This window comes from Platichthys flesus, chromosome 15 (assembly GCF_949316205.1).
Source record: "Platichthys flesus chromosome 15, fPlaFle2.1, whole genome shotgun sequence".
Classification (NCBI taxonomy): Eukaryota; Metazoa; Chordata; class Actinopteri; order Pleuronectiformes; family Pleuronectidae; genus Platichthys; species Platichthys flesus.
In genome coordinates, this window is record NC_084959.1 from 22,928,275 (window position 1) to 22,952,839 (window position 24,565).

The window sequence follows — 24,565 nt, forward strand, 5'->3', positions numbered from 1 at the left end:
AGATTCCCAGCTCTATATAAGAACCTCCAACAGCTCTATACACTGATCAAAGAAGAAGACGCACAGAGAAAGAGGGTGGCAGCTGTAAGACAGAAGCAGAATGCAGGAAAAAGGCAACAACAATGGAAACTACTAGAAACACAAACAAGAATAACTTTAGGTCCTTTAAAAATCATACATGGTATCATACATATTCTGTTGTTACAGGAATGTCCATACCAAGGATGGTAAAAATGTACCTTCTTAGCCTTTTCTTCTTGGTATCTATGGTGGCCAAAAGCCATCAGTTAACGTGCCAGAATGATCTTCGACGGCCAGGTACGGTATGCATGCTTCTGATGGGATTTTACTCTTTTTAACTTTCTTTTCAATTTATGAAATTACAAAAAATTATGAAATAATATGTTTGACATGGTTAATGTCAAAAATATTGTTTAAGTTTGACCTCTACAAGATCAAGCTTTGCCACACAAGTGTAAACAAAATTAAATTGCAATTTGAGAAAGTTTTTTTTGCTTCCAAGGGTTTAGTTTTTTTATAAATTCCTCCCAGGTAGGAAAATAATGTTATTTGTACCTCAATCCGATTTTTTGTGACAATTGCAGCAAAACCTTAATGGTGTATCTTTCCCATTCCTCTAGAATACAGTGACATCTCAGTTGAATGTGGCACCTCCTCAATTAGCCTGGCTATCCTTATCTGCCCTGTTGTCTACACTGGCTACAATGAGTCATTGCTCATCCTCAACCACATTTTCAACATGCCAGAGTGTAAAGGAACCTTTGATGAGTCCGTCACCCCGCCTGTTGTCAGGTTCACCTTCCCCCTCAACATGACCAACGCTTGTGGAAGCAACTTCCTGGTTAGTAGAGGTTTGAGGAGAAGTAAAATGAAGAAATAACTGTATGATTCTTAAAGCAACCTTTCTTTTTTTCCCTCTGTGATTGACTACTGTAACTGTTGCCTGCAGACCACCAGTGCAGCTGGCACAGGGATGTTTGCTGACTTCTCCAACATCCAGATGGTGCGGTGCGCTCCCATGATCCAACCACGGGAGTAGTCACCTATAACGCTGAGCTCAAATATTATTATTCCTGTGCTTACCCTCTTGAGTATCTCATCAACAACACCCAGGTGGAAGTGTAAGATCTCTGCTTGTATCCTTCCAGTGATTTTTTCTTGAGTTAAGTGTACATATCTGTAAAATGGGTTTGTTGTATTGTTAGGGTTAGCATGTAAAAAAGAGATAGTTTGCTTTATGTTAAAGTTAAATATCTAACTTTTTTGATTTAGATACAGCTAAGAGGCAAAGAGATACACAATCCACAGAATGCTCAAGCTGTTTATTTTACTATAACCCCAGATCATTGATAAAAACACGATTTTGCTCCACTTTTTGTTTTCATGAAACACTACAGCGCACAGTTACATCAGGAAACAAGTATTACTCCTACAGATTCTTAATTGCTTTCTTTGTTAAATCATTGACTTCATCCAAACCTTAGCTTTGTTGGTTTATTTCTCTGCTGATGAGAGGAACTGTTAACAAAACTAATTGTTAGTATAAAACATTCACAAACCCAAAATCTGCTAAATGACTTAACATACATCTGCTGATCACAGTCTCTCAGAAGATGAGACAGGATTATCTGAGTGGAACAGAAGCTTCTTCTGGTGGAAATAGTCTGCAGGTGTACAGTAACATGTAGGATTCAGTCTGATATCGTTCACCCACCCATCACCACCACCCTTCCCTTTCCCTTGTCCCATTTAGGCCAGCATCTTCCATTGCAGTTACGGACAAAAATGGAACCTTCGTCAGTACTTTGACAATGGAAATCTTTAATGTAAGATGAGACAACATGATTTATAGAGAGGTGATGTTGTAAACTATGTTAGTCCAACAGTGCTTTGATGGACTGTTGTGTTTCGTAGCTGTAAAGTTATAAATGGGCATGTAAACAAATAGTAAGTTAAATTTCTAATCATTCCAAGTATCAATCAAGTATTTGGACAATTATTTTATTCTTCCATTCTATTCCGTGTATCGAAACGATTCAATTCTGATCATTTAACTTATCAAATCAATTCTGGATTATAACAGCTTCCCATATAAACTGTCAAATGTTACTTCTGACTTGCTTTACTTTTGTGTTGACAGGACGCAAACTACACAACTCCTCTGGACATACCGCCACTGGGATTAGAGCTGAGGACCACCATCTTTGTCCAGGTTCAAGCAGAAAACCTGACAGCTCAGTAAGATAACAAAGATTTAATGTAAACCAATCTCTGGAATTTCTATAGTTCCAACTCCAGAAACAAAATGAATGACCATTGAATGTAAAAGTCTTGTGACATCACTACTAATGCTATCTGCCCCCCCCCCCCCAACCCCATACTAGGTACCATGTCCTTTTGGACCGATGCTATGCTTCCATCGCTCCTAATCCCACAAACTCCACCTTCTTCAATCTGTTTGTCCCGTAAGTCCCAAAACTGAATAGGAAGAGATAGTCCATCAATATGTTCAGCCAACACTTTGCTTCTTGATATCAAACAGGTGCTCTAGCGATCCGATGACCACCGTGTATGAGAACGGGAATGGTCACCAATCCCGTTTCTCCTTCCCGGCCTTCAGGTTCGTTGAACAGCAGAACCAGACAGTGTCCACTTATTACCTACACTGTATCACCAGGCAGCACAGAAAATTCGAGTAAAAACAGAAAGGAATAAAAAGGTAGTGCAGCATCACTTTAGTTGATAACATGATGCTTTATCATTCTAAAAGTTGGACTGGATATATTTTGTATTGTTTTTTTGATTAAATAACAAAATTGGATATTTCTTCTATCACTAGGTTTCCTAAGAGTAATTTAAAGTGCAACTCACTCTGAACACACATACTGTACAATGAGTTGTGTCATACTTTAACTTTATACTACAGTAAGTCCATTTTATGGGGCAGCTGAGGGGGTAATGCGGTTGTCCTCTAACCAGAAGGTAGGTGGTTCTATCCCAGTCTTCCCCATCTGCATGCTGAAGTGTCCTTGGTCAAGATACTGAATCCTGAATTGCCCCTGACGGCAGTGCTGTCTCATAGAAAAAGCTGCACATAGATTCACTGTTTGAATGTGCTTGAACGGGTGAGTGATAAACCTGTAAAGTAAAGCGTGGTCTTCAAGTCTAAGAAAGCGCTTTATGAATACAAACCATTTACCATTTCTATCTTTAGGAGAAAGGGAGCTTGGTGTCTCCCCTGTTATTCTTCATAGCTCCAAAATGTAAGCGATTTCCCTCTTTCTCTTTCTTGCAGCACTGACATCTAAGGAGGAAGGTATACTATTGTTTCATTCCATGTGATGTATTTCTTATTATGCCAATTATTCAATCTTTGAATTCCAAAAGCAATATAAAAGATTAATTTACTTCATCTGAGCACTGTCAATGTGACAGTGAACTTCATTACTAATGATGTTTCGATGCCATATCTGCCTGATTGTGTAGAAATGATCCCTTGTGAATCAAAGTTTGATTACTCTGTTTTTGCTCTGGTTGTGTTGTAAGCAGCTGTATCCGGCACTAAATCGGACTCAGACTCCAGGATGGGTCTCCGGATAGCTAGTGGTGTCCTCACTCTGGCCGTCATTGTGGTTGTGGCTGCAGCAGCCATCTTCTACAGGAGGAACAGAGTCTTTTAAAGGGTGCTGAGAGCTGTATGCACAACTTTACATAAGCCCGACTGCTGGATGAAATGGTTCACAGCGATATTTCCTGTGGTGTGGTGTGGTGTAGTAGTTAGTGCTACTAAGCATAATATCGCTGTTCATTTATAGTACATTTGTGGTCCTTTCTTGTCACTGCAGTTACACTTGACATGTACTTTGTAGAATAAGTTGACATGAAGAGTGAACAGAACCTTTGCACAAAGATATGCTTTGCTTGTTTTAGATTTGTGCATTATTTAATGTAAAGCTTAAGTGTTATGCACTCATGCGCTTTGGCATTAAAAAGCATCAAAATGTATATCATTAGTTTATTGAATGTAGTAGGGGAAACAAAATTGTTTAGGCACTGGCTGGAAATATTTTATAAGCAAACACCAATTTACGAGTGCAAATCTTGGAAGAATCTATATTTCATATAGTGCTCTACTAAGTTTTATGAAAGCCAAACTTATTAAGTTCATTATCTAATGTTGTACACATATGTTGCAAAGTTTGATATGAAAGAATGGGAAGTTTTGAGAATGAAGCAAATGTTGTATAATTATTTACAGTAAATTACATAGCAAGCAGATAAGCTACTGTGGTAGTACACAAAATACAATAAAGTATTTATCATCAGTCACTGTAACAAATGTGAATTTTTGGTGTGTAGGTATGTGTGTGTTTACAGAACAAGCCATGGCTGACAATATGTTTCTGGCCTAAAGTACTTGTCCATGACCTCATTAAATGCAAACTATTGAAGGAATACTTGTATAGAGGATGTTACTAGCTTTACAGAAGGCTAAAGACCACATATAACTGAAACCAGACTCATTCACTTGCTATGCAAGCTGCTTTTAAACTTGACCTACAAAAACATTGTATACACTGGATAAACTCCAAGAATGGTTTTATGTTTTGGGGACGTGTGTAAGAATGACATTAAAAACCACTCTGTCAAAAACAGCAGCTCAAACAAAGGAGGTGGGGAAGCGGGGAGGAAGTGGTGTGGCTTTGTATGCGTCCCTCACGTTAGCATACATCAGCTAAATTGTCCTGTTCTTCCTTGTTGGACAAGACACAAACTGGTGACAAGCAGGCAGAGTTGAGTCAAGAGTAGCATGATTGAAGTCCCCCGAAATTGCAAAGAAGGCCTCAGGATGTTGAGTTTGGAGCCCAGCGATAACGGAGTAGATGATGTCACACGAGCTTTCGGCCGTAGCCCATGGAGGGATGTTAACGCAATCAACAATGGCTTGGGAGAATTCCCTGGGCATGTAATACGTACGGAGGCTCACAGCTAAAGGCCAAATTATAGTACTGCGACTGCAACCGCGGAAGGCCACGCAGTTGCATCGACAGACACCGCCAGAACACTAGGCGGAGTAACGTTGTTTGTCGAAGGCAAAACACACAAGGAAGCGTCGTCTTCTTCTTCGTCGACTGTTTATTTACATCGCCACTCCGGCTCCTCATAGCCTATTTCTGGCGGACAAATGACGGGTTATACAAGTGGTCATACTTTCAGAATTCTTCTGCCAAGTGCTCTTCTATTTGGTCCATATTCGTTCTTCTAAATCTTCCGTGATTTCTGCCAGTATTATGGGGCATGAAACCGGAAACTAGTCTCCGGACAGGATGTAGTAAGCAGACCAATCACAAGCCTTGCGGGCTGCGTGAGGCTCGCGTCGCTTTGTCGTATAGTTAGAAATATGGCGGACACACGCAAGCCGCCAGAGGGCACGAAAGGGTGTGTTGCGTGTCTTGCTTGTATGAGTGCGTGCGTACAACCCGACTATAATTCGGCCTTTAGCCAGGTCTCCGTTAGACACAGTAAGCTGCACTCTCTGTACAACTTCACGTTCATCACCAAGGCTGCCAGCTCATCTGTCTTGTTGGCCAGTGAGTTTACATTCCCCATCACACTCGAAGGAATAGCCGGTTTGAGCCTCCACCGCTTCTGCAGGCGTCTCGCCTTCACCAACGTGCCAGCTCTGCTTCCGCGGTAGCGACTAACCACTACCTCCGGTATGGGGTGAACTGCGGCGGCATGATTTCCTGACCGCAGCGCGAGCAGCTGATCCCTCGTGTAAACAAAGTCCTGACTGCTCTGATGGGTCGATCCGTACGTGTATCCATAGGATATTTATATATCTACACAGTGCCTCTTAAAAGCAAGTGTAAACAATGAAAACCAATCTTAAAAAAGCTAAAAAAGACACAAGACCACGGAGCTACGTAGAAAGGCTTCCACTCGTGTCGGTGCCAGGTAGTGAGTCTATCTAAGTCACAGTCTATATGAGTATTGTTGCTGACAATGTTCATCCTTATACTGACCAGGTAATATGATGCTCCATCACAAAGTAAAAGTCGTCTCAAACTGGTTCCATGAACATGATAGTGGGTTCAGGGAATTTCACTGTCCTCCTGAGTCATCAGATGGGAATCCAGTAGAACCTTTGGCATCTTGAATGCGCAGCTCACAAATCTGCTGAAATTATGTGATGTGTCAACACAGAGCAGAATCTCAGTGGAAAGCTTTACTTTAAGATCTTGTGGAATCAATGACATGAAAAACTGAGACCATTTGAGGCAAAGGGAGAAACTACAAAGTGACAGTAAAGTAATGCAAATATCACAAAATGCTCTGTGAGTGGATATTTTTGTAAGATACTGTACATAGCTGTGACCAAATGTATCTGTAAAAGGTTTTCCTCTGAATATAATCAATCCAGTGATTAAATTGCCGCCACAACATAACGGAACACAAAAGGGTTAAGTGAACAGGATTTATAGGAGACAGTGTTAAACATATAAATGGAGCATACAGTATGTTCTTTTAATCAAAGAATTTGGATGAGGCATTGGATTATACATTCAAGAAACATTGATGTTAATGATTTGTAACTGTAACACGGACACTGGGTCACATTTACAGCTGTAGACAGTCAGTGAATACATGTAATTGTGTTTGCAAATATGTTTGCCTTCTATTGTTGAAGTTAATGCATTAGTGAATCATTAGTAACTGGCTGAATAGTTTAAATAGCAATGAAAGAGTCAGGAAGGTTTTAGCTTTTCTTAAATGACATGAGGCAAAATACTGTCACATAATTACTTATATGAAGACAAGACAACTGCAGCAAGAATGTTTGTACTTTGGAAATATATTACCATCTTAAATAAGTCGTTCCTTCCATCCCGGCCAATTTAAATCTTGTGCCTCGGTGTTTTGAAGCTGGATTGCAAACTTTCGCCAATTGGCTGCTTGTACTTTTGCCACTGGCTTTCATTTTCTTTTCTGAAAAAAAAAAAATTCCATCCTATTATTTTTTCAAAGAGAACCTCCATCAGCAAGATGCTCAGTTACGGAGAGGGAGAGAAGTCAGGGTGTTGTATCCGAAAGGATGACAAGAGGATCGTTGAGACTTTGAACTTGCTAGCTGCAGTGGGCACAACAATCTCTCTCTCTCTCTCTCTCTCTCTCTCTCTCTCTCTCTCTCTCTCTCTCTCTCTCTCTCTCTCTCTCTCTCTCACCCATCCATACACAAAATTATGTGTTTTCTGTATAGACAATTTGTCCTTTCATCGTAATTCCTCAGATAAACCAGTAGGAGGCACTTAAATGCTTAAATGAGTGTTTATATAACCCCCAAACATTATCATAAAGTATAATCATTACACATAGACACATTACACAGACTTATTCATTATACTCCCAGAGCCTGCCCAAAAATATTACATATTTTTTTAAATCAGCAGAGGTCTTTAGACAGAATATAGTGTTTAGGTGGAGAAGAAATCAACAATAAATTATTAAAATCCTCCTTAAGTATAAACAGCGCCTCGTGGTCTAATTTCCATCCAAGACTTGAAAACCCTCTGCAAACCCTGCTTTGCAACAAATTACTCTACTCCTGAAATAAGCAAGATGTTAAAGACAAGTTATATGTGCAAAAAGTATTTGATGATGTTTTTATCATCATATGTGAAAACCACATCTGCCTTGGACCGCATTATGCAAACATGTCCTTGTGGAGTTTTCAGTGACATGTTCTCTAAGTTCACGGAGGAATTTATCAGTTAATAATGTTAGTAATTTAAATACATATCTTACATTATGTGTCTGTCTGAGGAACAAAAGAGATGCCAGTGAGGCAGAGACGCAGATTAATACATAAAAAATAAACAACCTTGAATGTAATTTCCCGAAGCTAGTCATGCCACACCTGTCCACTGGATGTCCTCAGTGAACTTCTGTGCTGAGCTGACCACCTGCCTGCTCTTCATTTCCTTCATTTCCAGACTGTCAGTTGTTACACATGTCTTTTTAGATGACCTGCTTAATCTCTGAAGTGTTAACTGTATCCCATGGCAACCTGTAAGCTAGATGCTGGTTTGCTGTCACAATTACTGTTCTGAGAGACAGAATTGTTCATCCTTCATATTTTTTATAACAGCTGCTTTTTTCCTAGTGTGATGGGTTAAAATGTCTGCTGTCAATATATAACAGGTCCAACCTCTGTTCCTTTTCATATGATCTTATGACACATGCAACCTTCCCCTGGCTGCGTTTGGGCCAGACACCATGCAAGCTTGTGCACAAGTCAATTAATTTGATGTCAATGACATAAAACTGTGAATTGACAAAATCAAAAAGAGTTTTAGTCTCTGTCTCTGTTGGGGCACTTTGAGTCTCAGCTTCAGAACTGAACTCGTATCTGGGACACAGCTGCAGTGTTCGTATCTGGGTCCTATTTGCTCTTGCTCTCTATCTAAACTGTTGAAGGCTGCATGTCAAAACATGGATAATGATTACAGAGTTCATGTAAACCTATGGAAAGTTTGCAATAGTGCAGCACAAGTGGAGACACCACCCCAAGGGTCCAGGTTGTTACTTGTGAACAAAGGCAAAAACTAATGTTGTTTTGCAGGAATTACCCCTGAAACAGATAAAGGATTTAGATACAATGGTTTATCTCTTCTATCATGCTCGATCTGATCTTTTACTGGGAGCATTGTTGTTAAATTAAAGAAGTTGTTCAATGAAGTTGAGGTAAACAATAATGACTTGTGTATTCTCGTGAAAATTGAACATTTCTCAGTATTTATCACTCAGCTATATTCTCTCATCACTAGCAGTTGCAGGGAAAGGCTTGTGGGTATGTTGATCACGAGTACTGTTCAGACTATGAGGAGTGAGACTCAAGTTCTATACAATATTTGTTCAGAGATGTTTGCAACCCATGTCATATGTGTGTGTCGGTGACTTCAGTGACAGAGTTGCCTTGTTGTTTCAGAGCATACTCATGGAAGGTGTATGCACTCATAATACATTTATTGACTTGGTGAGCAGAAAAAGTAGCTAACAGTGTGAGCAACAGCAGGTCCCAGATAATTATAATCAATACAGATTTTTCTTATAAAGCTAGTGAACCCAATAGGATGTGACACCATGACTTTTAAAGTCAAATTTGAATCTACACACCAGTTAGCCATTACCTTCAACTTGGATTCACTTTCAGTGATATTTTCCAAGACAGGTTTCAGGCTTTTTAGTATGTCCAATTGATTAGATTTTTCATAACAAGTATATATTGATATATATTCAGAATAGAATTTAATAAATTTGAATTTAACACAGCGAATAAGGAAATTGTACTAACTTATTCAAAGTGTTATTCTTAAAATTACAGTTTTCTAATGAAAATATGCTGTAGTATCAGAGTAAATAGCATTTAAATTATAACATTTTCTCTACATAAGAACATTTAGTGATTCACCTATTGCTGAGTCAAAGCTGCAGGCCGTTTAATTTGACCATCCAGCAATAGGCAGTTTTATTAATTCACTTTTAACAAAGCCTCAGGTAAGACACGACATTGCTGAAGTCTGGTATTAATGAAATGAGATTTATAGGAAAAAGCAGGTTTAGGGCATTCGCACAGCTTCTCATTTGTTGCTGTTTTATTGGAAGCGGTGGCTTGATCAGTCAGTGAGTCAGTCAGTCAGTCAGTTAGTAAGGCAGTCAGTCAGCTAGTTAGTCAATGAGTCATCAGCCAGCCAGCAAGCCAGTCAGTCAGTAGGCCAACCAGCCAGTTAGTCAGTTAGAGAGTCAGTCAGGTAGTAAGTCAGTCAGTCAACCTGTTAGTCCGCCATTCAGCCAGACAGTCAGTTAGTCAGTAAGCTGGTGTGTCAACATACACCCAGTTCCTCAGCCCAAGTCAGGCCTGTGTACAGAATGACTGTCAGATGATACTTCCACATTCTGACCTCTTTGTATGTAAGAATGTTTCCACCCTGTTGCAACTCTGATGATAGATTAAAATGTTTTATTCATGACAATTATACACTATTCATAAAATAATATATAATACACTATCGTTAAATCCACTAACATTGTAAATCAAATGAAAAACTTGTGTCCCAAAACTCTGTGTCCCAATATTTTCGTACTTAGAGACCTATCCTCTTACTAACTCTAAAACCAACAAACATCAAGATCCAAAGGCTATCCTTTTACACTCATGAACTACTGTGCATAGTGGTGAACAATTATATATTATTATTGTATTGTAAACATGACGAATGCCATGCAGTTTCCTGTGTTTACTAGTACTTTAATAACAGATTCCACATACAGCCACCACATATATATAAGAAAGGAGAGGAATCCAGAGGCAGGGCAAAGTGGACATTCAGATGTAGCAGGTTTACATGAAAAGCGTCTGGATAGAGATGGGTCATCCAATCATCTTACAAGTATCTTTTAAAAGTAGCTGCCCTATTCAACACAGTTTCCAAACATCAGTTGGTTCTGTATAACAAACCATGTGGCACATCAGTCTAGAAGACCACTGCTATGTGAGGGCACTCGGAATTCAATACTCTTTCATTGGCATTATCAAAATTAACTAGCCGAGGATGCCTTATGCTGTCTAAATATATATATATATAATGAAGTGGGATTTATTGGTGATATTTAACAGAAATAAGGAAATAAGAAATCTGTATTGGTATATGCTGCTATTATTTGCGTGTATTTTCGTTTACACAATCCTTCTGACCCGGACCTTGAAGGTGGAGCGAACAAAGCAGGAAAACATGCTGCCTTTGGGTGCCCCTCGTAAGTTTTTTGAATTCTCAGAGGGCGACATGTGTTCAGACAATGGATTCAGGTGTTCTGGGTAAAAAAAATTATATATATATATACATATATATATGTAGCCTATTGGAAGTTTTAAAGAATAAACTGATACGTCAATTTCTACATCAGCCAGGCGTCTGATTAGTTTAGAGTGAAGAGATCTAGTAGCCCATGTTTCAGAATGGTGGACGGAGGCATCACTGATCAGCCAGTTAATATTAGTTAAACAGTGACTTGTGCTGACTGAGGCTGACTCCAGAGTCACAGTGACAAGTGCAAATGCTGCTCTCTGACAAAGGTGCTGTCATGGAACGCTACGTTATATGTCTTTTATCGTCTCGTGTATACCTCAGATCGCTACGCGTCTCAAAGCAGGATGGTCTCATAAGATGAAACAAATAGAAACAAACACGTACTTCCACTATTTCCTGTATCGTCTAGATATTGCTGACCTCCATACAGATGGGGGAGTTGCTCGATTTCCGACGGCACCTCAAGGCGTCATCCCCCCCGCCCCCCCTCTTCTCGCAGCGCTCTCAATGTGTCACCTGCTTTACTCTCGCATTCACTGCTCTGGTTGTTTTCCGGACTTTCCACAGCTCCCTCGCACAACACTCATATCCTCGGGCCGGGTTCTCTCACTTTCGCACCGACTCCAGCTCCTCGTGTGTACAGCCTCGTCAAACCCCTGAGAGCGACTTTCTAAGGATGGCTTCGTCTGCCCTGCTGCTCATGCTGGCCCTGGTCAGCGCCGGGACACTCGTCCAAGGTAAGCGCCGTCCGCAATGTGGCAGGAACGCCTTCCAGGAAGCATGGGAGGCTTCTCACCACGGCCGAAGGCATGTGGTGCTTCGGATAGCTAACTGACCCGAGGCTCCGCTCAGAAACAACTACTTACAAGAGATGAGACTTACACCTGAAGTCCCCGTTCCTCCTTTATGACCGTGTTATACACGTCCACAGTCACTTCACGTCTTGTTATGCTTGTGCCTGAAAAAGGAGGAAAACTCACGCTTGGTTTCCCCTAAACAATGATTCAATTGTTTATCAGTGTGTGATTACAATATATGTTTACACACAACTACGTATCAATGTGTGTGAGTGTTTTAAATGTTTGCCATATCTATCCCTGTAAATGCACAGGAGGTACATTATCTTCCATTCGCCTTTCAGGCAGTTGCCTTAAATGATGCCAGCTCCCTGCCCCACAAACATACCCCCCCCCCCCCCCCCCCCCGGCAGCCATGGGGTGACGGAGCGCTCCCTGATAACAGATCATTTGGTTGTAATTAGGAACGCGGTTGTTTGGATTAACTCGTATCCAAGCCTCGGTTTGGGTGTGCATCTCTGGATCTGTGTCTGTTATCGTATTTATTAGGATGTTGAATGGACGGAGAAGAAGACAGAAATGATTCCATTCAATCTAAGTACATACATCATCATCTCAACACAGCTGTGTAACCACCGTGTTTCAGCTCTGACAGACTGGTTGATATAATGAAAAACAATAAGAGTGATACTTATAGATGTAAAAATTGTATTAATGACAGCAGCAACAGTTAATCTAATAATAATAATGATGGTTTTATTTTGTCTAAATCCTGTAGCTCATGGGGGGGGGGGGGGGGGGGGGGGCGTGACTATGGAGGGAAAACACACAAAGTTTGTGACATGTAGTAAAATAGATGAATGTGGGGGCATAGGGACAGGAAGAAGGGGTGAAGTGCTCAGTGCATGATGGGAGCTCCCCCAGCATTCTAAACCTCTAGCGGCCAAACTAAAGGATGGTTCAGGACTCACTTGATCTACATTACATCAAGTACATCTAGCCCGATCTATAAGCTTCATCAAAGTTTGAAGTCTAACCTAATGTGTAGAGATGGTGTCTGCCTCTGGAACCCAGAGTGGGAGCTGGTTTCAGAGGAGAGGAGCCTGGTAGCTGAAGGCTCCATCTCCTGTTCTAATCTTACAGTTTCTGGGAGTCACAAGAGAGGCTGTATTCCCCTAATAAGTGATCTATTGGGACAATACAGTGTTATGAACTCTTTGACATATGAAGGGGCTTGATTGTTAAGGGATTTGTATGTGAGGAGCAGAATCTTGAATTATATTCTGAATTTTAGGAGCCAATGCAGAGAAGCTAAAACAGCAGTAATATGATCTCTCCTATTTCCTCTCAGCAGTTGTGCTGCAGCATTTTTGACCAGGTGGAAGCTTTTCACATGCATCCTGAAAATCAAGAATTACAGTAATCCAGTCTAGAGTTGGAATGCATGGTGTTGTTTCTCCGCATCCTTAATCCTCTTAATAAATTATAAGCAGCACTGACACCACTGACATTGTCATTTATACACAGGACAAGATAACGTTTGACATTTTTTCTCCCTGTTCTTATCTATGAGTTGCGTTTGTGTTGCTGGTTATTCACAGAGCTGTTCTTTGTCAGAGCGGTAGGAGGACATGCAGCCTGTCTGACTGGTTGCCAAGTTTGTGTGTGTGTGTGTGTTTTGGAATGTTAGGCAGGAGGGTGTGAGTGGTGGTGGTAGACACACCAGGGGTTCCATCACTTGATGCTATCTGGTCTGTCACTGGATCAGTGACTCCACAGGAGGACTGAGTGCATGCGTACTTATTTATTTATTTGGTCACATTTCATTCAATATGAAATCCTTATCCTCCACATAATGACAGATACAAGCAGAGTAGATAGCAGCTGAAGTTTGTTTCCAGCTTGATCTGTAGCATTTCTCACATCAAAGGGGAGCACTTTCAAAGGGACTTTCAGACTTAAAAGTTTTGATGCCACAGAAAGCTTTTCAGGGTAACTTGAGAGTGTGGTAAGCTGCCAGCACAAATATGATGGGATACAGCAATGAGGGGGCTATTGGAGAAAATGAATACATTAATGACAGATAATAGCTTTGTAATAATTTTCGGTCCTTGTGGGGCATTTTTTTTTCTGCAATATTTTCTAATTCAAATTTATTTAGCTTTTTTTGTAGATAGTTATTAATGGAAGACCAGACAGATTCAGGGCTTCTGTGTTAAACTGAAAGGGTGACTACTGCAGTAACTACACACTGCGGTGACACAGACTTAAGCAACTGGGATTCCATACAGTTGCATGTGTGGTCTCTCAATAGTCGGACAAGTACATGAGACAGAATCAGTCCAATGGTTGCACGTTGAGGAGTAACTGTTGTTTGACATTTATTGTCTTCAACTGCAACTGACATAATTTCAGTCATCTTTGTTTGACATACACAAATAATCTCAACACCGCGGCATAAAAATGATGCCACCAGCAGCGTCATTGGAAAGCCAGACAGACTTACCAGGCAGCACACAGGTGTCAGAGCTCATAGTGACCTAGGCTACATGCTTCGCCATAAGTCCTGAAGCGATTCTAAGCAGAAACCTAAAACCGGTTTTAATGGTATGTATTCAAGCACAGACCATGTGGCTGTTAGACATGTAGTGACAAGTTGATGTAGTTCTCCCATAAAGATGGGGTGGGGGACCTGCTCTTTTTTTCTTCTTTTCATAAAAGCTGTGGATTTATGTCGGTTCTACATTATATGTGCTACAAATTACCTATCCAAAGCAGCAGTAGAGATGCATTATTGACAAAAAAATATGACCTTTATGCATTTCTTTCCCCTGTTTATTTGGGTAGTTTCTCCTCACTCATGCTGATTGATAAGGGCAGAGGATGTCGGATATGGGTGTGGTATGCAGTCGCACGCAGTTTGCTTTTGCTAGGGGGGTTGGGTGGATTGAAATGCTATCTTTCTGTCTCAACAGGTAAACCTGGAGGGTAAATAACTTGGTTAGGGTCTATAGCGGTAAGGGTCTAGCTACTTTCATCCAACAACCCCAGTAGCTAATTTCTGAAAGGTCACACTCTGTTTGAAGCCCCACCTAAACCTTTCTGACAGATGGCTTGAGTTTCATTTGTTATTCAGAAAGCCTCTCCCAGCCCCTCCTGCTGTCCAGGCATGTCACATTAACAGCCTATAACTTGCAATTGTCATGTGAAAGGGATCAAAGGTTTATACGGTTCCTTTATAGATTAGTCCTCTTCCAAGAACATACACTTAATAATAGTGTATGACACTCGCGGAAAGAAATGTTTTCTCCTCCTGCAGCAATGGTATCTTAAAAAGCTGACACAGCTTGAGATGTCATCATGATATTATCACACTCAGGCAGGATGTTGAAAATAGATGTTGGTGGATGTATCAGCACCAAGGGTAATACAACAATAATTCTGAGCTACAGTTTCTTTCCAGGGGGCCTGCTTTCCTGACTCCAAATGTGGCTCAATTTAATTTATTCAGTTGTTTTGCCTACATTCGTAGGTAAATACTATACTGTTGAATAAATAAAATATCCCAAAGGCATAGATGGTGGCTGAAATACTGATGTCTTTGATTATCTGTCCTCTACCTGCGGCAAAAATACATCAGTGTGCAAGGTGTTGGTGCATACATCTTCTGTCGTTAATTCACTATGTGGAAGTCAAACACAGGTACTGTTAAGACAGCCTGACACATGGAAAAGTGTAGAAGCCTACTTTATATAAAATTATAGGAATACTATGAATTTCACTCATGTGGAGAATCTCTTGCTGTCTTCTCTATGGGCTGATTCGGACATTCCCCAGAGTCTTTGCTAGGGGGCTTGCAGGAGAATCTCCTGTCTGGAGGCTCTCCCTCAAACTTTTGCGTCCACACATACAGCCCCTGTTGAAATGTCCAGAGATTTTCCGGAGTTCGGGGCATGGCAGAAGCTTTAATATTAGCAATAATATAAAAAGGTACGACTGCAAATAAATCTTGAATATTGCACCTTTAACAAAATATGTACTCTGCACAGAGCAGAGAAACTAATGAAGGGAAAACATTGAATATTTATGATCAGCCCCCCTCCCCATTCCCTTTTGTCAAGGTGAGAAGCATACCTCTCTACCTCACTAATCAACATGTTTAGAGATAAGCAGCAACAGTAGCTGTTTTAAGAACACTGGTGTCAAAATTGAAACAAAATAAATGAGATCATGGGAAAAAATGCGTACATACACACAGACACACACACACACACATACACACACACACAAACACACGCTGGGGTCACATGAGACAGTATGACTCACCAGTAGCGTTGCAGGTTTCCTCTTGGGCCAGGCGTCAGGTTGTTCCCATCTTGTCATAATGTCATTGTGAAAGTCACTTGACAGTTCCAGCGAAGGGTGACTGTAAACGAGAAACGAGAAGTTAAATATTGTATCTGACAAAATCCTATCAGACGAGTAGCAGCTTTGTTTAATGGGCACGGAAATTTAATCTGATCAAGTCTATGTTGCCAGGAAAAAACATGCTCATGAAATGAGGCAGCATAGCATTAACTGGTAAGAAGAAATAAGAAAAGCAGAAAGCCACAATCTGGGGTTTTGGTGGGGAGGCTGGTGCAGCAGAGTCCATAGCTATAAAATAATTCCTACTAAAGCAGCATGAAGAAGAATCTGTTATGTTTTACCATTCAGCAACACGTTCATGCTCTTCTGATGGTCGTGTGTTAAAGAATCCACTTTCCTCTCACTAGAGATGAAACTGAAAATGTCCTACCACGGTAATAATCTTGGGTCATCAGTATTATCATGGTATAATTATAATGTTCCTATATATTCAAAAGTAATATTCACAATTATTATTGGTTGTGTTGCATAACTATTATCATTATTCTCTCAAGAAAAAAGTTTCTAATTGACTGTGTTGTTGTGTGATCTTATTCACTATAAAGTGTTTCCAGAACTTGACCCCACTTTAGACAGAGTCCTTTTAGAAGGCTGAAAAGCAAAAGTAGTGCTGTCACTGCTTCTGTAGCATTGATGTTAAACACATTGCAACAGGACTGAAGCCAATTTTGGTTGAAAATTCATGATAATTTAATGGTGATACTACCTCCTACCTTGTGCTGTTTTAATTTACTAATTTCAGCAATGAGATGAGTGGGGATAGGACCTTTTATTAGATTTGTCTAAATTGCCTTAGAGCAATACACTTACTTTACCCCCCTGGAACCTCACTCCCCACTGCATGTACACTGATATTTAAAATAAAGTTTTATCATCAAGATTTTTACATGTTTAATTGGCAGCCAAAGAAAAGCGCAAGAATGTATTATTTAAATGACTTATTTTTGTTCACATATTTGTATACTTGCTGGTGCTGTATGTGTGTGGACAGGGTCGTGATGAAGAATGAGTTACATTTGGAATGAGCATGCTGTACTCAGAAAGACTATAATTTATGTAGATAAGAGGTCATTCTTACATAGAAGTCCAATACATACCATAGAGAGAGGGCCAGTGAGAAGCTCTGTTAGATAAGCATTATTTAAAATATAGAATAAATGTATTTTAAATGTGCCGCTCACTTTGGAGTTGATGAATACAATATTAGCCAACAAGTAATGAGAAGGGGTTAAACAGAATGTGAAGACAGTGATGTGTTCGCTAAACCCCCCTGGGGCTGGACACACTTACATTTTGGCCCATATTCTGTACTGAAAAGAGCCATGCCCTCATGAGCTGACACACAAGTCTCCACCCCTAAGTTGAGAGTTTTGTAAGACCCAGTTTCCAGACTGACTCTCCAAAACTGTCTTTGCAGAGGCGTGGCTGTGTTCCCTTGATGCTAACTTGTTTGGACTCACTCAAAGTACAATAGAAATCAACTGACAAATTAAACAAGCAGAGCTTTAACATGATAACCAGTGGCCATTATTGCAACCTTAAAGGGATAGTTCACCTAAAATTGAAAATTCACTCGTTAGTGAAGTGTTTTACCCCCCCAGTCTCTGGGGTAGAGTTGCAGCCAAGTTGCATCTTCTTTAGACATAATAACACAACAGAAAAACAGACAACTTGCTTGTGTGGTATCATCCAAGTGTCCGAAAGCCCAGACATTAGGGCTGCTCGATTAAATGGAATTTTAATCGTGATTTCAATTATGGGGTCAATCGATCTCCAAACTACTATAATTGAGTTGAAACGATTATTTGCAATTTTTTTCGAAAGAGATGCGCAATTCAGTCCTTCCCCCCAAGCATTCAGGGTAGAAGGGTAGAAAAGGTTCTCTTATATTGGAACACTTCGGATTCGAGGATTCGACGAGAAGCAGCACCACACAATGTAGCGGCCACGTCGCATCCATTCTCAAGCGCGCTGCCGCCTGGCTCACTGGACCCACTTCAGAATAAGGGCACATATTAATAATTTTTGAATAATCGTGTTTTCGATATTGTCCAAAATAATTGTGATTATTATTTTTTCTGAGCCCTGATCTTAACCTGTTTTTAAGATGGTGGTCAAAACATCCAGCATTTAAAATAAGAGAAGAAACTGCCTGTCCATTCTTTTCAGAATAATTAAATTTGTCAGTCAGACATCGGCTGTGTGACTTTCCTATAGCTTTGACTTCATAATATTGTATTCCTGCTCAAGCAACAGTTTGCAGACTAGACCTGATCATCTTAAAAGCTGCTGGATACGACAGACGCTTTTCTCCACATGCCAAAGGATTGTGTTACACAGTGTATATTAAGGTAGGGTGCAAGCATACCTGGGGTCAGAGGGCACAGCTCTGCGTTTTGGACTAATACTGTACAGACGGGAATGTGGAGTTTGTGTTACGACTTCTGCCTTGTTGACAGACTGGTAGTTTACAACATATGCATCAGAAGAGACGGGAAAGTGGGTCATGTTGACATTGTTCGCTGCTTTTAATTGGTGCTTTTCAGTGGCTTAACAAAGTAAGCATTCATCTTGTGTTTTTCCCCGAAGGCTTCTAATGCTTGATGAAAGCACTGCAGTTGTAGATCACCATGTTTGCTTTAAACAACATTGAGCTGAGGTGTTCACCACCTACCACTTCTCCAGCATTTAAGCTCTTGGATTCTTTGTAGGCATCAAAATAATGCAGCTGTTAGTCTTAAATATTGAACATTCACAGCCATGGACTCAGTAGACAGAGTTGAGGAGTTTGAACAACAGGTAACAATCTAACTTCATATTGTTTTAATTGGAATATGTCACCAATAACACGATTAATAATATCAGTTGTTTTATTGTTTTACAGATGTGTAACTTTTAGGTCTTTAATTTTGTCAATAAATTACAAAGCAATATCAAATACGGATTAGTTGAAAAAATATTAAAAAGCCTTTTAATAGTGGAAAATTCTGTAACTTTTCAGTAAAATCAAGGATACATAACACAAGATTTGGGGTCTTTAAGATTCCCTCCTTCCTTTACAATCTCGCAGCTGTATTTAACTTTATCCCTCCAGCATGCTGTGTCTATTGGTAATCCTAAACCGTATGCGGCTTGCAGCCCAGGCTTTTGGTATGTAAGCTGACAGGCACCTCTGTGCTTGTGGAGCAGTTGGTGGTACAACATGATGCTTCACATGATGCTGTCGAGCTGCTCAGGTTTCAGTACTGTGAATGAGGAATGCAGACTGCTCTCATCCTTGCCCATGTATGCACAATCTGCAGTTTCTAATTAATAGATTTTAATGGAATTATCTCTGCATTTCAGTTTATTTATTTTTGTTAAGATCATGGTTGTAGGATTTAGCCATTCAACACTTTGTATTCCTTCTCTATCAGCACAGTGCTCTGTTTTATTGTCTAAATTGCAGTAGCCCTGGGTTGGCAGCTTTGTTATCATGTGTGGTTTTGGCTGAATAATAAAAATAAGTTTGGGCCTGAGCACTGGCCTTGTAAAGGTTTTTGCTTTGGTGTTTTATTTTGTTTTATAATTATTATATTAAAATGAATACATCATATTGAAACAAAAGGAAGCTTTTCTGTTAAATTAAGTCTTGCAACAAGATATTCTGGGATTTGGAACCTGGCACCAGCAGAAGACTCCTGGTCTTAAGGCCTGAATCTTGAGCTCACCCTCCAAATAAGGTTACCAATAGTTCCGTGGTGCATTATGTCATAATTAATTCTTTGTAGCTCCCCCTTTCTCCATAAGGCGGAGATATGTTTGCTGTTTACTATGCGTACGTGTTCGCATGATGGCTGCCTCGCGTATCCTGCGTCCATTTTGAGCATCGGTTGTGCACGTCCTTACGCTACGCGTACGCCAGATGCAGTATGCACTTGACCGGTAGGGGCAGTGGAGCAATAGTATAGGGAATGTGTGGTGTATCGTCAGCGGGTTGTACATTTGTGTGTATGTGAGTATGTGAACAACTACAGCAAGTTTATTTTCGGCCATACTTACACCCATTACATTACCCATTCACACTTGCCATGTAGAACAATCAGTCCAGTTGGGAGAAAAAAGCATCTTATCCATTGAGAAAATCCTTTGTGTTATTCTTTGCTCTTCAGTCAATGAACAAATACTCTCCATGTCTGTTCACCTCTTCTGGAGCTGCCTCTGAAGGTTAACTGCACTTTTCAAGCACATACTGCAAACTTTTTATCGGCATACACTTGGCATATCTGATAAGAGGCTCTAGTAGATGATCTTTATTTGGATTTTCCTGTCTAGATTTAGGGGGTAGCCTACAGGTAAGTGTTCAGTGTTTCCCCTAGAATTTTTTTTAGGCCCGGTGGTAGAGCTGATAGTGTGATTTTTCACGGGATGCTAGAGTATTTGTTGGTTATTTCCATATAAAACACTTGCTTCGCCATCACAAGTTGATAATGATTCAATAAACACGTTATTAACAATAAACAAATTTTATTTACAATACACTAATTTTATTTACAATACACTCATTTTATTTACAATACACTTATTTTATTATGAACACAGTGAGCATGGCTGGTTGCTACACTTGATCTTTCTTGGCTTTTGGAAGAATTGCTCCATGGCCTCTTGATAAGGGAAGTTTCCAACAGGCGGCCCATTTATGGATATTTTCAGGCAGTCCCCCAAGTGCTCTCCCTGCAGCCTGTTCCTGAGGTCAGTTTTCACCTACCAAAAGTGAAGATTTGTTTTTGTCTTTGTTAGATTTTAAAATTTTGACTAAAGGTAGAAATTACTTTGCTAAAATTATTGATGAGTTGTGTTACCCTGTTCATAGTGGAAAAATCTCGCTCACAGTTAACACTGCTGAGCGGAATAGTGAGCCCAATTGCAGCAAGCTTGCTCAGACAGGGGTAGAGCTGACTGAGCTCATCGTACTGTGAGGTCAGCTCCTTCATTACATCCATCTGGTTCTTGTCCTATAGTTTGACAGAGCAGTTGACAAGGAACATTAATATAGGATGAAATTTGATAAGGGACAAAGCTAGCTCTTAAAAAATTCTTTCACCTTCAGAATGCCAGTAGTGAGATGTTCTCTGAATGAAGACCACTCTTCCAGCAGTGTCTGCTCATCCATTGGGTGGAACTTTTTTGCGAGAGTCTTCAGTTGGCTCACAGGCACATCCTGATCCAGCTTCCTGGCTGCTTGTGGGCTCAGCACACTAAATGCCCCAAGGATGTGGAGTTCCTGGAAACGCCCGTTCAACTGCTCCACAAGTTGCAGCAGATATGACTCCATCACCTAGTTTGTTAAAAAAAAAATTTGTTATCCTATGATAATTGTGGTACAAAATAGTTGTATCTGTCAGGTTGCAATTAGCTAATATAAATAAATATAAAAATAAATACCTGAGTGCAAAATCGACCCCAAAATGATTGCTGGTCACTGCTGCCAGAGGACTGCTGCCCTCTCCTCTCTCTCTCCTCTTCAGCCCTGATATTAAACATTCCCAGCCCCCTGGGATCATTCAGGTCGTGGTGGAGTTTGGCCAGGGCTGAGCCAGGAGGTTGGTTGTGACCTGCCTCCTTAATCCTTTGGATTGAGGCAATTGTGACTGGTACCTGAGGGAAAAACAAAGTTACATTTAGTATGCAGTGTGACAACTGCACAACCAAAAAAAAATATCAAATCATTTGTTTGGATTAAAAAAAAAGTTATAACAAGGACAGTGGATAATCTAACCTGGTCTTTCACAGCGAGGAAATTAACGTCCTCCTTCTGGAAGATCTTTGACAATCTCGCCAGATGAGGAAGCACATCAGCCTGAAGGTGCAATGCAGCTACAAAACGATAAGTGGCACAAAAGGAGTAGAGTCCTTTTGCCACAGGGCACTTATTGTGTTGTACCTCCTCTGCAAGGGCCGTCAGCACTGCAGGGAGATTTCTCTGCAGGTTTGCCACTGCCTGGTGCTGAGAAAGCCAGCGTGTGTCCTTGACCTCCTATACATTATTGCAGGGAAAATATTATGAAATATCTGGTGCAATGAAACAGTTTTCTGTAATCTTTCCTCCTTGTAAAAATTAAGGTTTGTCTTACCTTAACTTTCAGATTAGCGATTCCCAGTGTTGTGGCTGCTGCCTTCAAAACTTCTGTCCTGTTGCTGCTGTTACGAAAATACAGGTGAAGATGCTGCAGGTGGTCCCTGAAAGTCTTCATGTAGGCTGTTTTCTCTGAGGCATCTCTGCAGACCAGAGCCAAACGATGGGCAGCACAGTGCACAGCGACTAGAGTTGTTCGCAGAGTTGTTTCACCACTCCATTATGGCGTCCTATTTTTAAAAAAAGATTTGAGGGTATAATTGCGAAAAAAACAATATATTTAAGTCCAATAATCTTATACCTGTCATGACTGCTGCACCGTCCGTCCCAAGACCAAATATTTTGTCCTTGGGAATGCCCTTCTGATCAAGGATTTTATGGATGGCAGTCACAATGGTGTCAGCCTTCCCATCAGGAAGGGGAACCAAATCCAAAAACTGGCTAAAAAGAACTCTTTATCAAGGTATCTAAAATAAAATAGTTTTAAAATTAAATAAATACACATAGCTTGATCTTGCAATATATTTTTCAAACTATGTTAAATTATTGTTACAAGAAAACATTATCTTTTTACCGAACATGTACATCCAGCTGTTTAATCACAGCAACATCAGTGCTCTCATCCAGTTCGATCCCGACAGCCTGGGAGTTTCTAATGTCCTGCAGGATTGGTGCTTCTATAACACCAGCCAGTATTTCCAGCATTTCATCAACCATGCGGTGGGACCTATAGTTGGTGGATTTCCCTATCTTTGAAAATAAAAGAGATATAGAAAAATACAAAAATTAAAATTATATAAGTCTTATTATAATACAGTTGACAGTTTACCAGTTAATATTATACAGTTACCTTCAGTTTGGCAAAGTAGTCACAACCCAGCAGATCAGCTAGCTCAAGCAGAGCTGGATAGTTAGTGTGGTGGGCAATTTCGTGTTTTACCAGCCAGTACAGACACTTGAAAGCACCCACCACAGCCTCATGCTCAATAACGACCACAGGCTCGAAAGCTGCTGTGACAGAGTGACCTGGACAAAGAGCAAAATAAGCCCTTACACATCAGTTTCACATTAATGTGATTAAAGTCTAGTTGTCAAATTCTTTCACTGAAATCAAATCATTAGATTAAATCTTACCTTTAACCAAAGTTGTGTGGGCCTTAAACGCTGCACTGTGATGTTCTGACCTCAAATGCCCTATGAGATGAATTGTAATTTGTGAATATGGGCTATACAAATAAAATTTGATTGATTGATTGATTGAAATGGGTATCCAAGACATCCTTTCTGAACGTCTGAGAGGGGACCTCAATGAACACCCTTTGGGGTGATCCTCTCTTTACAGCCTGCTTATGCTGGCGGCATATGCGACAGAACATTCCTGTAAACGAAAAATATTTCAATTCAGAAAGTCTATTATTATTTTATTTTAATTTTATCGAAAAAAAATAATTCTCCTTCAAAACCTCATTTGAAAATGTTCATGGTAATCGCGGGCTGAACCAATCAGACGTCGCATTTACGCGATCGGTTCGTGGTATAGTTCTTCTGCCGGAGAATAAACAGTGTTTTTCTAAAAACAAAGTTGATTTAATATAAACTAATTTCATGTACAGGAGCATAACGCACCAATACATATTGAGATAGCTGGTGGTGAGCTTGGATGGTTATGATATTATGGCTAATAATCCAATTCTCAATGGGAAAAATGAATAGGGTTTTTACTTCCAGAACCAGACTTTTGAGCCCTTTTAATGAAAGCACAGCAGGAGAGAGCTTTTCTCTGCCTGCTCCTTCAATTAAGAAGGAGCAGCACAGCGCAGCAACGTAAATTTCTCGTCAGATCTTTATATTTACCCTAAGCTCCGCCGCAAACAAGAGGAATTTGGATGCGAGTCCGCAGCCAAGACTGGTGGGAGAGAGTGGTCTTACGCGAATTTAGTGACCAGGAATCCTCGAAGGTCCAATTGCGCACTACTGCAGAACCCATCTCTCTAAGTTAAGAAGTATTTTAACGTTCAGCCTGCAAAAGTACTAGCAGTAGCCTACTCATTTACAGTTATTTCGGACGCGCGCGGACACTACGATACGCGAACACGTCATTAATAAACACCCATGTCCCCTCGCTAAGCAACCGGACACGCTTACCGGACTACTTTTAAGGAGTGATAACAAAGACGTGAATCAGGCAACAAATTGTAACCTACCATGTTGAGTCTGGTATAGCCACTGGCTATATTTGGGATTTTTAAGCCAGTCTGGGTCCCAGCCGGATTTTCGGTGTTTGCTGCCCCTATCTCAGTCACCGATGCTATTGCTAGCGCTCGGTTGGTTGCTCT

At 40.4% G+C, this 24,565-nt stretch overlaps 2 protein-coding genes across 4 annotated transcripts in view; both read left to right on the forward strand.

Annotated features, from left to right (window-relative positions):
* Positions 1 to 209: 209 nt before the first annotated feature.
* si:ch211-103f14.3 (zona pellucida-like domain-containing protein 1) lies at positions 210 to 3,701 on the forward strand. The gene is given in 11 exon segments (XM_062406594.1): positions 210 to 318; positions 642 to 862; positions 971 to 1,019; positions 1,022 to 1,142; positions 1,775 to 1,847; positions 2,162 to 2,259; positions 2,406 to 2,486; positions 2,564 to 2,716; positions 2,861 to 2,871; positions 3,317 to 3,337; positions 3,571 to 3,701. Coding segments are annotated over 11 exon segments (1,068 nt in total).
* Positions 3,702 to 11,396: 7,695 nt separating this feature from the next.
* alcama (activated leukocyte cell adhesion molecule a) overlaps positions 11,397 to 24,565 on the forward strand; it is a 65,934-nt gene continuing 52,765 nt past the window's right edge. For all 3 annotated transcript variants that reach the window (XM_062406326.1, XM_062406325.1, XM_062406327.1), the window contains exon 1: positions 11,397 to 11,626. In XM_062406326.1, coding sequence (XP_062262310.1) covers positions 11,566 to 11,626 — 61 coding nt within the window. In that variant the 5' untranslated portion in view covers positions 11,397 to 11,565. The remainder of the gene's footprint in view (positions 11,627 to 24,565) is intronic.